The sequence below is a fragment of the Mus pahari genome, chromosome 16 (genome assembly GCF_900095145.1).
Source record: "Mus pahari chromosome 16, PAHARI_EIJ_v1.1, whole genome shotgun sequence".
NCBI lineage: Eukaryota > Metazoa > Chordata > Mammalia > Rodentia > Muridae > Mus > Mus pahari.
Genome location: NC_034605.1, coordinates 21080477 through 21096486, shown reverse-complemented (window position 1 = coordinate 21096486; position 16010 = coordinate 21080477). Strand labels below are relative to the sequence as shown.

Below are 16010 nucleotides of genomic sequence, written 5' to 3'. Positions count from 1 at the left end.
TCTCTCCAGCCTGATTGAGTTCTTTTGACATCAGATTCTAGTCTTCAGTATTATACTTATAGTTTCCCCTCAAAGCCTCCAAATGTTTGTATAAATGAAGTATTAGAATATTAATTTTTGCGCCAGTGAATGGGTGAAGCAAATCTGAGGATCTGAGTTCAATCTTAAGACCCACATTATGTTTCCACATGCATGTGTGGCATGAGAATGACCATACACATTCAAATAAGTAAATAGATGAACAAACAAATATAGTTTTTGTTTTAGTTTGAGTGTTTAAGACAGGGTTTCTTTGTGTAGCCCTGCCTGTCCTGGAACTCATTCTCCAGACCAGGCAAGCCTCGAACTCAGAGATACCCTGCGTCAGCTTCCTGCGTGCTGGTATTAAAGGTGTGCACCATTAGTGAATAAAAAAATAGTAAATACATAAATGTGATTTTGTTTGTTGTTAAATAAAAAAGAATATTACCATGAAAGGTGATTGAGTGGCCTCAAATATAAATGATACACATAAGATCATGTAGCTCATGCTGGATTTGGCATAAAGCTAACACATTTGTAGTAAACTGCAACAATTTATTGAGCAAACTATTTGTGGGCTATATTCATGTGATAATGGACTTTGATCACAAAAACAAAACTTTGGCCAATCTTAGGCTACCGGTTGGTCAGGTGGTTGTTTTCTGCATGTGATTTCTTCCTGTTGTTTATAAGTGTTGCCTATCCACATTGCTATGGGAGCCCTTTGGATCTCTCCGAGTTCTCAACACTGCCTGATGCATTCATTTTAGAACTAAATTCTGTTAAATTTAATATTCACTTTAATGAAGCATTTGGTTTTTCTTTTAACATAAGTAATGGTGAAATCCAATATTTGAACATGGAGTCACATGTTTTGGAGAAACCAAGCTTCACTGGCATACTTAGCATGTTCTTTTCCCAAGGTAGCATTGCACAGCGGTTAAGCGTATGCATCTTGCCATGAGATTTGAACTCTGCCTCTTTTCCTTGCAAGCTATGTAAATTTAGGTAGATTATTTTTTTATGCTTCCGTGTTCTCAGTAGTAGGATCATAACTGTAACTTCTTCCTACAGTGCTTAGAATCAAGCTTATTTGGATTAAATGCTTAAAAGAGCTCTTGCTGTGTAGCACCCATTCATTATGATCTGTTATTTCCTGATGCAAATGTGGTTGGCTGCATCATGTGAGATAATCATATTTATCATCATTAAGCTTTCCAACTCATTTTAATGGATTTGTATCCATTTGGTTAGGGAACCAAGTTTCAAGTTTTATTTTTATTTTTTTAAAAACCATTGTTTAGTCAAATTATTTTTTAAAAAGAATCAATTTCAGCTATATTGTTAGAAAAATTTAAGAGTCTCTTCTGTGACTCACCTATAGAATCTTGCCAAAGAATCCAGACACCTTTGCTGAAAGGACCCTGATATAGCTGTCTCTTGTGAGGCTATAACAGTGCCCGGCAAACACAGAAGTGGATGCTCACAGTCAGCTATTGGATGGAACACAGGGTCCCCAATGGAGGAGCTAGAGAAAGTACCCAAGGAACTGAAGGGGTCTGCAACCCTATAGGTGGAACAACAATATGAACTAACCAGCACCCCCAGAGCTCGTGTCTCTAGCTGCATGTGTAGCAGAAGATGGCCTAGTCAGCCATCATTGGGAAGAGAGGGTCCTTGGTCTTGAAAACTTTATATGCCCCAGTATGGGGGGGGGGGAATACCAGGGGGAATACCAGGGCCAAGAAGGGAAGGTGGGTGGGTAGGGGAGGGGGGAGGGTATAGGGGACTTTGGGGATAGCATTTGAAATGTAAATGAAGTAAATACCTAATAAAAATTGGAAAAACAAAAGAATCCACACACCTCTGTCATTAACATATCAAATACAGTCGAGCCTGCTAGATCTTGTGATCCAAGTGGCACAGTAGCCCATTTAGCAGCCTGAACCTGGTAAAAAGCCTTCCCTGGTCTAGACTCTATTAAAAACTAACAACTTCCAACTCATTTGCTATATGGGTTGGAGTAACACATCAAATGAGGAATGTGCTTTCTCTAGAATAGCCCACTAAGCCTTGTGCTTTCTTGGTGGTGGAAGGGGTTAGGGTGCAACTACATAATTTTCACCTTAGAAAGGATATCTCAGTCTTAAACCATTGAAATCGTAGACATTTTACTGAGATAGAAAGCTCTTGAGTTTTGATGTGTTTATTTATCATCTTCTCATGTGCATATTCTTTACCAAAAAGTCCAGAATGGTTGATATTTTCTGTTCCTGTCGTCAAATCACATGATGCCATGAATACAATGGAGCAGTGTGACAGACAACCTGTAGCCAAGGCAAACAGTCAAGAGCCTTTCAAACTAAGTTATGACATAAGATCCATAATGGATTCTTGAAGTAGAAGCCTTAAGGTACACTAGCATTGCTCCTGGGAGTCTTTGTAGACAGATGATGATAGAAGTATTTGTATGACCTGCATTCCTGGTACCAGGAGATAGGTAACTCTGTTCAGGCATGGAACCCACTCCTTGGTCTAACTGTAGTGACATGTGTAGGAAATCCTTTATATCTGGCTTTAAGTGAAATGTAAAGTCTTCGTGTCTGGCTTTGAGTGAAGTGTTTCAGCAAAGCCTTTGCCATGTTTGACTTAATCAGTAGAGGCTGAGAACTTGTTTTGAGACAATTTGAACCTTGAAGAAATGTCGTCTCTCTGGAAAGTCTGCACTTATACAGCTTATAACTGTATAAACCTTGGTCCTAGAAAACTCCTGGCAAACTTGGGAGTTCTTACTTTTGATTATGGCTAGCCATGGTCAATAGGGACTGAGATTTGTCTAAGTTTTCTTCTCTCCTAGGCAGCAAGGGCAAGCAAGATACTTTGATAGTTAAAACCATTACCAGCCCCAATTAACCTTGTGTTATGACTGAGTAAAAATAACTAGACTGAGCTCGCTGAGGCTCAGTCTTTTCTACGATGATTAAACCCGTCTGCCCCTTCAGAAAATGAAGGCTTAGCATCTTGGTGAACTCCTCTACTGAATCTCCTACAACCAACATCAATCAATATCTAACAGCGGTTTGGAGTCAGTACTTGATTAAATTTGCAATAATCAATTGCCATTCTCCCTGATATATCCATCTTCTGCCCAGGCCTAATAGCAGAGGTAGAGGGATATGTAGTGGGAACTTGCCTCTTTTAGGACCTTAATGTTGGAGTAATCATTTTCAGGGATGTGAAATGTTTTGGGTTCACTAATTTTTCTGAGGCAGGTTAATGACTTTCATTTGGCCTTTCTAACCATAATGTCTCTCATTCCACAGATCAGGGAGTGAATGTGAAGATTCAACAAACTTCTAAGTATATCTATCCCAATTATATATTCTGTGAATGAGAAAATACACTCAGGGGGAGTTCAGAAACCCACTGGACCGTCTGTGATTCAGACTTTGGTTATAACGTCATTGATCATCTGACCTTTATAAAGTCTCACTTTAACTGGAGGGCTACAACAGTATTGGGGGTCTCCAAGGAATAATTAAGATCTAGTGTCTTGTAGGCCCTGAATTGTCTGATTATTTAATTTTCTCCAGTGTAAATTACCTGTTACCCTAGCAGAAGTCCCTCCTTCAGGGGGAGGTTGGGATTCATTAGTACTTTTTTTTTTTGAAGTTGTAAGCCGGATCCTTCATCAAGTAGAGCCTCTACTTTGCTGGAGTTTTGTCTCTAAACTGATTCATGTCTGGAAGTTGCTTGAAGGGCCATGGTCTTTGTTTCTGTGATCCTGGGTAGTGTTGGTTCTTTTGTTCAGGATGTTTTCTGCTTTTATAAATTGAACAAGAATGTAGGTTTCTTTTTTTACTTCACTTCTATGAATACCATGAGTACTAACAATTAATTAGCTGGTGCTGAAGCTCTATACAAATGAGGCCATTATGAACACTACTTTGCTTGTAGTGCTCACTACATTAAAAATGTTTACCTTGCCTTTGTTGACTCGGGGCTGCCATTTGACCTTTGCTATTTGAGGGTCTAAGTAGCCCCATTTCATCTAAGTTATGCAGTTGAGCAATTGAGGATCCTTCCGTAAGGTTGGGCATTCAGAGATGAGCAGTCATAAAGTGCTTCATGGTTGCTGGTGTTCCTCTTACAAATTGCTACTTATGGCATTAGGGAGGGCATATCTTCTGGACCCTCTAGAAGTACAAGCTTCTCTTCTAATTCTTGGATAGGTTGTATTTTTATCTTCCTTCTTGGTTTCTTTCTTTCTTTTAATTGGATATTTTATTTATTTACATTTCAAGTGTTATCTCCTTTCCTGGTTTCCCCTCCTCAAATCCCCTATTCCATCTCCTTTACCCCTGCTTCTATGAGGGTGCTCCCCCCACGCACCCACCTCACCATCCTTGCATTCCTCTACACTGGGGCATCAAGCCTTCACAGGACCAAGGGTCTCTCCTCCCATTGATGCCAGACACCTTCTTGATTTCTTGTGTTGTTTATTTTACATTAGTTTGTCTATGCACTAGAGTTTCTTTTGCTGTTGATCTGTAGCAGCAACTCTCAACTTGTGGCTCATGGCCCCTTTGGGGGTCACATATTAGATATCCTGCATATTAGATATTTACATTATGATTTGTAATAGAATCAAAAATACAGTTATGAAGTAGAAATAAGATAATTTTATGGCTGGGGGTCACCGTAACATGAAGAACTGCATTAAAGTGTCACTGCATTAGGTGGGTTGAGAACCACTTGTCTGTGATCTTATTTCATTGTATTAGATAGACTACAAGTAGTTATTTTACAGTATTAGTCAAGATTTTCTTTGTGTTTTGACATATGTCCTATTTAAGAGAAAATTACATTGGCTGCTGACGAAAGCAAAATGTGTATTCTGCAATATTTGGATGAAATGTTCTATAGATGTCTGTTATGCCACTTGGTGCATGGCAAATTAGTCATGGTTCTCTAGAGGAACAGCACTCTTAGAATGAATCAATCATCCATCTGTCTGTCTATCTATCTATCTATCTATCTATCTATCTATCTATCTATCTATCTATCTATCTATCTCTCCATCCATCTATCCATCATCTATCTATCCAGCTATCATTTATCTGTTATCTATCTGTATTTTTCTATTATTTCTATCTATATCTATCTATCTATCTACCTATCTATCTATCTATCTATCTATCTATCTATCTATCTTATACCATATCTATTTATATTTATCTACCTTATATCATATCATGTTATATCTATCTATACCTGTCTTCTTTGTCTTATATCTTATCTATCATCTACCATGTGCATTAATATTTATCATATATCATATTGTTTCATATCTGTCTATCTCTGTCTATCTTGGATCTATCTGTCTATCTATCTATCTATCTATCTATCTATCTATCTATCTATCTATCATCTATCTAGGATTTATTGGAGTATCTTAGAGGCTGTGATACTGATAGTCTAACAGTGGCTGTCTTCTGACAGTCTAATAATTCAATCAGTATTTGAGGCTCAAAGTCTTAGCCGATATTACTAGGCTCTGATACTAGTGAAGGAATGAACTTCCAGCAAGAATGAGGGCAAGCAGGCAAAACCCAAAAGCCTCCCTCTTCCATGTCCTTTTCCAAAGCAGTCAGTAGAAGATTTGGCCCAAATTTAGGGCAAGTCTTCTGAACTGGAATAATTTGGATTTAAGGTGGGCCTTTCGACCTCAAAGGATCCAGTGAAGGAAAATCCTTTACAGGTGTGTCCAGCTGCTTGGGTTTTATGACAGGATGTTCTGTCTAGTTGGTGAGAATAGGGTGTTACTCTGTGACTTTACATCCACTAATAGTAAAATTGGGTTAACCTTTGGGTGTATATCTTTAGAATTGCAATATCCTCTTGATGGAGTGGTTTGTTGATCAGTATGAAGCAACATTCTTTATCTTTTCCTAGTAGCTATCCTAATAGCTTTGTCAGATACCGTAACAGTGGCACCCACTCGTTTCCTGGGTCCAGTTACTTGGAATACCTTTTTCTATCCTTCCAGCCTAAGGAAGTGTGTGTCTTTTGTTATGAGGTACATTCCTTAGAGGCAACAAATGGCTGATATCTGCTTTTTTATTCAATTTACTAGTCTGTGTTTTTTTAATTGATAAATTAAGACTGCTAATATTCATAGTTGCAGAAAGCTGTGTGTTGCTTACTGCCATTTTTGTTCATGTTTTTCATTCTTCGTTTTTATGTTCTCTTCCTCTCTTGTTTAACTGTTATCCTAGCACTGTTGATTATTTCCTGTGGCCTTTACTTTCCCCTTCATTTTGAAGAATTCTACCTCCTGTAGAGTTGGTTTAGTGGTATACGTTCCTGTAGTCTAATCTCATCACAGAAAAGCTTTTATTTTTCCCTCGTTTATGGCAGAGAGGGTTTCTGGGTATGGTAGTTTGGATCAGTTTTTTTCTTTCAGTAGTAAAAAATAAGATCCCAAGACCTCCAACTTTAAATTTTCAGTCGACCAATTTAGTATTATTCTCATGAGCCTGCCCTTATGTGTGACTCAGTCCATCTGTGTTACTGCTTTTAGTACTCTCCCTTTGTTCTATGTGTTGAGTGTTTTGATTATATTATGATTAGTGGAATGTCTTTGCTCTTGTCTGCCTGATATTTTACTGCCTATTGTATATCTGGATTTGCATTTCTTTTGCTAAAGAGATGGGAGATTGGTAGAAATTTATTATGGTTCTTAATTTTTCCTTTTTCCTTAGAACTAGAGTCTTCTTTTTCTATGCATGGATTTGGTCTTTTGTGTTGTGTATATCTTGGAATTCCCCTCATGCTCTTTTTTTTTTTTAAATCATTTTACTTTCATCCTTGTTAGGTTGTCAGTTCCTCTACCTTGTGTTCAGGCTCATATAGTCTGTTCTTTCTAAATGCATTCTATTGCTGAGGCTTTCCATGATTTTTTTCTTTTGTATTTGAGCTACTATTTTTAAATTTCCAGTATTCTAGGCTTGTTTTTCTTCAGGATTTTTATCTTTTCCTTGGATTTCTCTTCCACATCCTGTATCACTTTCCTTACTTCTTTCATCTTTTTATGCCATTGAACATACCTATAATTATTTTTTTCTGTTAGTGATTTCATCTAACAGTGGGTCATATTATACAGTGCTAAGACACTAATTTTTGGCAGAGTTATAGTGTCCTGGTTTTCATGTTTCTTATGTTACTTTTTTTTATTAGATATTTTCTGTGTTGCGATCTCTTTGTTTTGGTTTATTACTTTTCAGCTATGTTCTTTAAGTTGAAGCATTTGCAATGTTCTGGTGGGACTAGGACGTGGTAGAGTTGCATGTGTAGTTCAGAAAATAATTTCTCAGTCCAGGAGCTCAAGGTGCCTAGTGTAAGTTCTGTGTTTTTCCTTGAATAGGTATCAACTGGGAGAGTTACAAAAGATGTTTGATATGACCACATGCAATCGTCATACTAGCCAGTTCACAACAGAGACTCCTTTGATTTCAATACTGTTGGAGATAAATAACCCCGGGCAGTATGGGAATATACTTCCAATTTAGTAATAAGATCAGGAGTAGAAAGGAAGTGGAGTGGGTAAGGTTAAAGATTAAATGTTAGAGTCACCTGGAAAAGAAAAAAAGGATGTGGTAAAGTCCTCAGGAGGGGAAAACTGGGACAATGTTAAGATCCACAAAATTTTAACATTGTTAAAGCTGTGGAAGGTTACAATTAAGATGTATTAAAAAAAGGCGGGTAAGGTTGAGGGAAAGAAGAAAAGATGCAAGAATAAGTTGGGGAGGCACATATAAGATGTTGCTGCATAATCCAGTAAAGAGTACCTTCTAGTAACCAGAATGCAGAAACACAAATAATAGTTCTAAGTCATAATAGCAGTAAACCAGCCAACCAGCCAAACAACCAACCAGCCAGTCAGCCAGCCAGCCAGCCAGCCAACCAACCAACCAACCAGCCAGCCAACCAACCAACTTTATTCTTTTATTAAGTTTCTACTGTCATTCATATATATATGAATATATATATGAATATATGAATATATATATATATGAATATATGAATATATATATATATGAATGACAGTAGAAACTTAATAAAAGAATAAATAAATAAATAAGCAAATAAAAATAAAAAAATACTTATGAAGTGAATTGTTGACACAGGTATCCAAGTTGAAAAGCTATAGCTTCAAAACCCACTGTCTCTAGCTGTCTCCATGCAATACTGTGTATAGTAATGAGAGTGGAAGCCATTGGTCTCTGCGGCTTCAGGGTTCTTGGGGCTCTCTTGCATGTGGAAATCAGATTGTAAGTTCTTTCTTGATAGTTCCCTCAGAGAAGTCTTTCCTTGTGTCTCCTGTGCCACTTAAAAGCTAGTCTTAGGTTGTGTGTGGTGGTGATGCCTTCCACCCCATCATCCAGGAGGCAGAGGCAGGCAGGTCTCTGAGGTTGAGGTCTGTCTGGTATGTATATAGAGAGTTCCAGGCCACAAAGTATGACATCATGAAGCACTGCCTCAAAAAACAAACCAAACAAAGCCCAATCCATTGTAACCACCACTTCAACTACCACCCACCCCCCAAACCATAGTCTTTGTTCTCCTGTAGATGTTGTCTCTCAACAGTTTCCACATCATTGAATTCTGTATGGTTTTTATTTCCCTAGTTTAGAGTTACTCTGCTGGCCACGTATACTCTGGTGATGGTGACTCTGAGTTTCCAAATTGTTCAGTTCACAGAAAGTCTTGGGTCCCCAAACTGGAGGCTCAGCATGAGTCTTTGTTGTTTTGTTTTAAATTGAAAAATTTTAATTTTATCCCCATTCTCAGGCCTTTACTTTCTTTCTGCCTTCTCTGCAGTGTCCCCAGAGCCTTGGTAATGTTGGAATTGGTGTCTCAGTTAGAGCTGAACACCAAGTCTCTAATCCTTAACACTGCGATCAGTTACATATCTCTCCATTGAGTGCTATCCACTGCAAATGATGCATCTTTGATGAAGATTGAGAGCAGTCCAGGTCTATGGATATAACAAATATCTATAAGGCAGTTTCACAAAAGGAGCATTTAGCAAAATAACAATATCAGGTTCTACAAGGGTCATTTAAAAATTATTTATTTTTAATTTTTAAACTTTTTGTTACAGAGTCTTTTTAAAATGGTACCTGTAACTGCCCCAGCCAGTTCTGAGATGATGAGAGTTTTCTGGTGCTTCTCTTCACTGTTCTAGTCACCATATGTGCCTGTGCTATGGTTTCCCGTTTGTCTGCTTGTCATAGCATCATTGCATGCTATTGAACATACAGTGAAGATTTCCTGTGTCTCCTGCTGTCTGCTGTTGGTCTTCTTGCTCTCTGACTGTGTAATTCCTCAAACTCAAACCAATTCCCCAGGATAAACTGGACTTTGTTTCTTTGTAAACTTTTTCTTTCAGTTGATATTCAGTTTAGTTTTTTCCTAAATTGTTCTTCATTATTGCTTGATGTGTTTTCCTACTGTGTCTTTATTTTCAGATCCTGTACTCTTCAGTGGTTATTATTTGTGTTGTATGGATGTGCATGTAAATGTGTTCACGTGTGTGGTTGCACACGTGTATGGGTGCACATGCATATGCTCAGATATTTGTTTGGAGGTCAGAGGTCACCTTTAGGCATTGTTCATCAGGCACTGTCCACCATATTGTTTTTGGATATTGACGCTTATGGGGTTGGATCTTGCCCCGGCTTGTTGACTGGCTCGCAAGCTTCAGAAACCATATCTCTGTTCCCCAGTGTTGGGCTTATAAGCACATGACACCATCACTTTCAGTTCTTCTTTCGGGTTCTGATGATTAACTCAGGTTTTCAGGCATGAAAGGCAAACATGTTGCACTTTAATGACTGAGCAATCTCCCCAGCTCCAGAAATCATTACTTTTTAAAAGTAGATTGGTTTTCCCTACATACTTTTTTTTTTTTTTTGTATTGTGCTTTCATCTTAGTTCATTGCCGGTATTCATTTTCCTGTTTTCATCTCAGAGTATTTATAAAGATTTTATATTTTATATGTATGGGTGTTTTGCCTACATTTTTTTCTTGTCTTATTGAAATAGTGATCTTATGGTGTATTTGTATTTGAATCTGTCATGTTAATTGAAGTCTTATTTAGAATCTTCAGAAATCTAAACATATAGATATCCTTATGGCTTAATGTTTTGCTTTGTTGACAGGGTTAAGGCAAATAGCTCTGGCTGGCTATTTGTAGGATAGGCTGGCCTCAAACTCAGAGAGAACTGACTCTCTCTGCCATATGAGTGCTTAGATCAAAGATGTGTGTCACCATACCCAGCATTTAAGTTTTTTAAAATGTGGTGAAATATAAACATTAAAAATTTTAATGTAAACCATTTATTTCTCTTTAATTCAGTGGCATTAGTTACATCTATGAGGATGTACAGCTATTGCTACTGCTTCTTTCTTTCTTTCTTTCTTTCTTTCTTTCTTTCTTTCTTTCTTTCTTTCTTTCTTTCTTTCTTTCTTTCTTTCTTTCTTTTTTGTTAGCCAAAGGATATACTTTATTTGAGCTCCTGAACAAGCTCTAGTTCTTCTCCTGTACAGTCTTGGTTCCACGTAGCCGTAGCCGTCCAGTCCGGCTGGCAGCAATGAGACCCACTTTGCGCCCCACAGGGGCATCTCTTCGGATGGTGAAGGGTTTGCCAATGTGCTGGTGGTTACCACCTCCAAAGGGATGCTCCACAGGATTCCTGGCCACACCCCGCACACGTGGCCAGCAGTTCCTCTTTGCCTTGTACTTGTGGTAGGCACTGCCAGCCTTTAAGATAGGCTTGTCAATTCTGCCTCCACCAGCCATGGCACCTACAACGGCTCGGTTGGCAGAGGAAATGACCTTCTTGGACCCCGAAGGCAGCTTCACTCGGTCTTCTTGGTCTCTGGGTTGTGGGAGATCACTGTGGCGTAGTTCCCGGAGGCTCGGGCCAGCTTGCCCGTCCCCAGGCTTCTCCTCCAGACAACACACGATCGTACCCTCGGACATGGTGCCCACGGGCAAAACACTGCCGATATTCAGCTGAGCCTTCTTGCCGCAATACACAAACTGTCCAGTGTGGATCCCCTCCGCTGAGATGAACAGCTCTGTCCACTTCTTGAATCGGTAGGGATCCGGAAAGACTACTTTGGCGAGGGGAGCGCCGGGGCCAGGGTCATGAATATCCTTTACGATGCCTTTAATGTAGCCGAGTCGCTCCGCGAAGTCCACAGCACGCAGGCACGCGGCGCCATTAAAGGTGCTTCACGTGCCCACGGAACACAGAACCCGCTCCTTTCCTCTGCCCTCGGATCACATGGTCCATGGCGGCCAGTCTGCAGACAAGCAAAGGTGAAAGAGGAAATAGGTCAAGGCAGCCTTATCTTCCGGGGTGGGGTTATGGCCCCGCCCTTGCTACTGCTTATTTCTAACATGCTTTGCCACTCCGAAGAGAAACTTTGAGCTCATTAAGCAGTGGCTCTTCAATTCTTTTCCTTAACCCCTCATAATCTCTAGTCTGCATTCTACTTGCACACATACCCATGAATTTGACTATTTAAGTCAATATAAGTGAGAACATGTAATATTTGTATTTTTTGTGTCTGCTAAGTCATGCCACCACTGCTACTATTACAACATTACTGAACTGGACTGCTGGTATATTCAGGAAATGTTTGTGAGTGGATTGAGCTGCAGCTGCTGTCCTGTGAACTGAACTGCTGGTTTCCTGACAATACAGATGGGATTTTTCCCCAAAGAATCATTTCTAAACAGGTCTACTTCCCCTGTATCCTTTCTTTTCCACTGCCTCTGGTGGGTGGTGGGCTAGAAGGGAGGTTAAAGTGTTTAAGAACCATCATTAAAAGTAGACTTTGAAAAATTAAAGTTACAGCATCTTTCCTACATGGTTTCTGCTTGATTTCCTGCTCTATTTCCCTTAGTGATATGATAGATTGTACCTGGAAGTGTAAGCCAAATAAACCATTTCCTCCACTAGGTTGATTTTGCTCAGAGTATTTAATCATAGCATTAGAATAATTACTTGGAGTATGCTGTATAGCTCGCCCATATGAGAAGTTTATCAACTTAACCTGGGATTTGGAAAGGATATCTGTATAGTGTGGTATTTAAGTTGCACACCTGCATCTTCTCTGTCTTTATTTGCTATTATTTGGATATAGTTTGAATGTGGTCCCAAAGGTTCCTGATTTGGAAGCTTAGTCCTCAGTACATCAATATTGGAAGACGATGGAACATGGAAGAGGTAGAATATAGTGGAAATAAAAGATGGAAGGTGGTTGGGTCACAGGAATATTTGTCCTCAAAAAGAAAGGAAGGCAGTTCTCATGGAACTGCAGTTGTTTTTATTTGAGTAACGTAGTCCTATTTTCCATCTTCCTATCCTACAATTTATTCTTGATTGATGCTTCTTGAGTATACTTCATACATTGTGATGCTTGTTATTCATGAAGTCCTCACTTACTTCAGCTGATGCTTGTGTTTTGCCCTCAGACCTCTAAAATATGGTAGGCTCTGTAGTAGTGTCTCCAGAGGCCACATACTTGAATGGTGCTTTTATTTCTAGAGCTTCAAAGGATGACAGGGTCTCTCCTTGAGATGCCTGCTAAGATGCGTTCCATCAGTTGTTGAAAATCAAAACAAAATACAGTTTAAGACAGAATTTTATATACTTACATTTTATGTCTTCTGAGACTGTATTTGGACAGACCATGTTAAGTAAATGTTTCTTACATTTGTAGGGTACAAAATATATTTAATAGTATACAACTACAAATCATTATAACCATAGTTTTCTTGACAGTAGCAGTTCAAGTAATTGATCAGATCTTTTATGTACACATAAACATACTTAATTTATCCTAAGGTTTTTTTTGGATTCTTCCATTGTGAGAATTGAAATTGAAGTTAAAATTCTATTATGTGGGAAGAGTTGTTGAAGGTTTGGAAGTTCCTCAAAAAAATCTGATTAATTTTTATCTCTTTCTTCAGCTTGCGGCCATTTGTGATGTGTTTGTGGAAAACTATGTTCCTGGGAAACTTTCTGAGATGGGCCTAGGATATGAAGATATAGATAAGATTGCTCCTCACATCATCTACTGCTCCATCACAGGTATTTCAACCCTGAACCATCCTTCTATCAGAAACCCATCACTTCTTCCCAAGTCTTAGAGACTGCTGAACAGAACTATTAAGGACCTTTGACCTAAATTGAACATTTTCATAGATTTATTGGATATTTGTATTTCTTTTCTGAATTGGCAAATTCACATTTATACCCAACTATAGTTAGGGTCAAAGGGTTTTCTAGGCCTTCAGTTATTATTGAAATCCTCCCTCCACAATTCTCAAATTCTGTAGGTTTTTTTTTTTATCCAGAGTTTTACATAGTCCATGCTGGCCCTGAAACTTCTTTGCTGTAGCTGAAGATGATCTTGAATTCCTGATCCACTTGTCCCCATTTCCAGAGTGCTAGGCTTACAAGTGTGTGTGCTACCATAATGGCTTCAAACTGTGATTTAGTGAAGAAAAGGCTGTGGAGAAAAACCATATGACCTCATAGTTGTCAGCTAAGAGGAAAATGTGTGGATCACATGGTTTTAGAGGTCAGTATAGGGGACTCAGGAGGAAAGGGGACAGGCAGTATGGAGAAAACCCCAAGTCTCTCATCATTCTATATTTTCTTTCATCACCACCTCCTGATAGTCTTTAGAATAATATTTGTACTGAATCCTGAATGGCTAAGGGACATGACGTTATACAACTTATAAATAGTAAATAGCTTTAAAACCCAAACTTCTTACATTAAAAATGTTAAATATTCTTAGCCACCACAGAAATGAAAATCATGCTTACACTGAGCTTCTGGGTCTCCCAGTAAGAATGGCTATTGTTAAGAAAACAAGCAGCAGGACATTTGATGGTGCTGGGGGAGGGGAAGGGCAGCTCTTGTACACTTTGGATGAGACTATGAATTTTTGTGGCTACTATGGAAATCACTAAGGATGGTATCTTCAAAAAATTTAAATTGGGAATAGCATATGATCCAGCTGGATATATGTCAAAATGGATCAAAGTCAGCATAAGATATATATATATCATAGTGCTTATTACTGTGCTATTCATAATAGCAGTGCTCTGAAATCAGCACAGGATGACTATGAACAAACGACACATGAATAGATAAAGAAAATGTAGTGTAGGGACACAATTAAGGTTCAATTAACTATAAAGAAGAAAGAAATCATGTCAATTAGAGGAAAATAGATGAAAGTAGAGATCATTATGTTAATCAAAGTAAGACTCAGAAAGGCAAATATTGCATGTTTTCTCTCTTGTGTGATCTAGAGTTTTAACATTATGAAAGCAGAAGAGAGGCTATTCGGAAAGAAGAATAGTATTGTCAGGAAGGGGTAGGAAATTGTACTTTGGGTAAATATCAAAATTTATAAATATATGAAAATTATATCATGAAACTTGTTATTTTGTAAATTACTGTATGATAAATCACCTAGGTTTCTTGATGCACTATTAAGTGATTCATCACCTTTCATACTTATGACAGTCATTCTGAAGTGCTGCCTTAGGCTTTTGATTGCTGTAATGAAACACCCTGAACATTTTGCGTGTAAAGGGTTTATTTCCTCTTAGATCTTGTAGTCCATCATCCAGATGGGCCCTCTGACCTCAGTCATCTAGAAAATGCACCAAAGGCTTGCCCACAGGCCAATCTGGTGAGGATATTCTCTCAACTGGGGTTCCCAATTCCCGTATGACTTAGCTTGGGCCATGTTGGCAGAACTGGCCAGCAGAAGTGCTAACGCACACTTTGTGACCATAGGACACTGAGTACCTCTCTCTGAGGTTTGTTTTGGCTGCTCTCTTTCATTTGCTGTTAATCATATTTCCAGTAGAAGTGAGGAGGAAAGGAGCTCGTCAGAAAGTCTGGTCAACAGATTATTTGGGAGCAAAAGTCATTGTCATCTGTGAGTTGTGAGGTTGTGTGGGTGGAAAGCAAGGTTAATCTCTTTCGTAACAGTTTGTCATTCTTCCTAGCATTATTTTTTAATTTTTAAAAACAAACCTTACTATGATAGTCTAAAGTTGCAATGTCACCATGGAGATTCTTGTCTTTTCTGATGTTTCCCAGTGTTGTTACTTATTGTCAGTCCAATTCCCCTCTGTTTGGGTGGGCTGTGTGACTGAAGAAAGTAATGTTCCAATGCCTGGGATTTGCTTTAATGAAACCCACAGTTGTGTAGTTGAATTTGCTCCAGTCTGAAATCTAGTGTGCTGAACAAAGATGTTAAACTGATTTCAAAGGTGGAAGGGCCTGGTTATTTTTATTTCTGTCTTATTATTTTTGAGGAAGCTGAATGTGGACAGTAGGGGGCAGTGTTTAAAAAGCTATTGTTCACTAGCAATTACTTTTAGCAAAAACTGCAGTGTTCTTTGTGAACCACTGGGTAGGGCAAATTTATGAAGGTACATATTTATATATTTTAAATGGAAGACTTTAAGCAATTGTGTTCTTACTGTATTAAAAATTAAAAGTTAGCTGGATGGTGGTAGGTCATGCCTTAAATCTCAGGATTAAATTTAAATTTAATCTCAGGAGGCAAAGGAGGATGGATCTGATCTCTGAGTTTGAGGTTAGCCTAGTCTACAGAGCAAGTTTCAGGGCAGCAAGGGTTACACAGAGAAACCTTGTCTCAGAAAAATAGTTTCACCCCCAATTTTTAAAAATTAAACTATTTATTTTAAAACAATTTAAATTTATTAAAATTTAAATTATCAAAATCATTTAAAAATGATAACTCCATACCTCTTTGTACTTTTTGACCTAAAAAGGTACCTCTTTTAACAATGTAAAGTTGTGTCTTTGGAACATGTTTTTAATTAAAAAAATTAGCAGCACGACTCCTTTCC

General features: G+C 38.4%; 1 protein-coding gene and 1 pseudogene across 2 annotated transcripts in view; one reads left to right on the top strand and one right to left on the bottom strand.

The window, feature by feature from the left end:
• The window catches only part of Sugct (succinyl-CoA:glutarate-CoA transferase), a 728955-nt gene that overhangs the window by 36390 nt on the left and 676555 nt on the right, over nt 1–16010 (top strand). For both annotated transcript variants that reach the window (XM_021215549.1, XM_029547521.1), the window contains one exon: nt 13074–13194. In XM_021215549.1, the coding sequence (XP_021071208.1) occupies nt 13074–13194 (121 nt within the window). The remainder of the gene's footprint in view (nt 1–13073; nt 13195–16010) is intronic.
• On the bottom strand, nt 10617–11388 carry LOC110334225 (annotated as a pseudogene).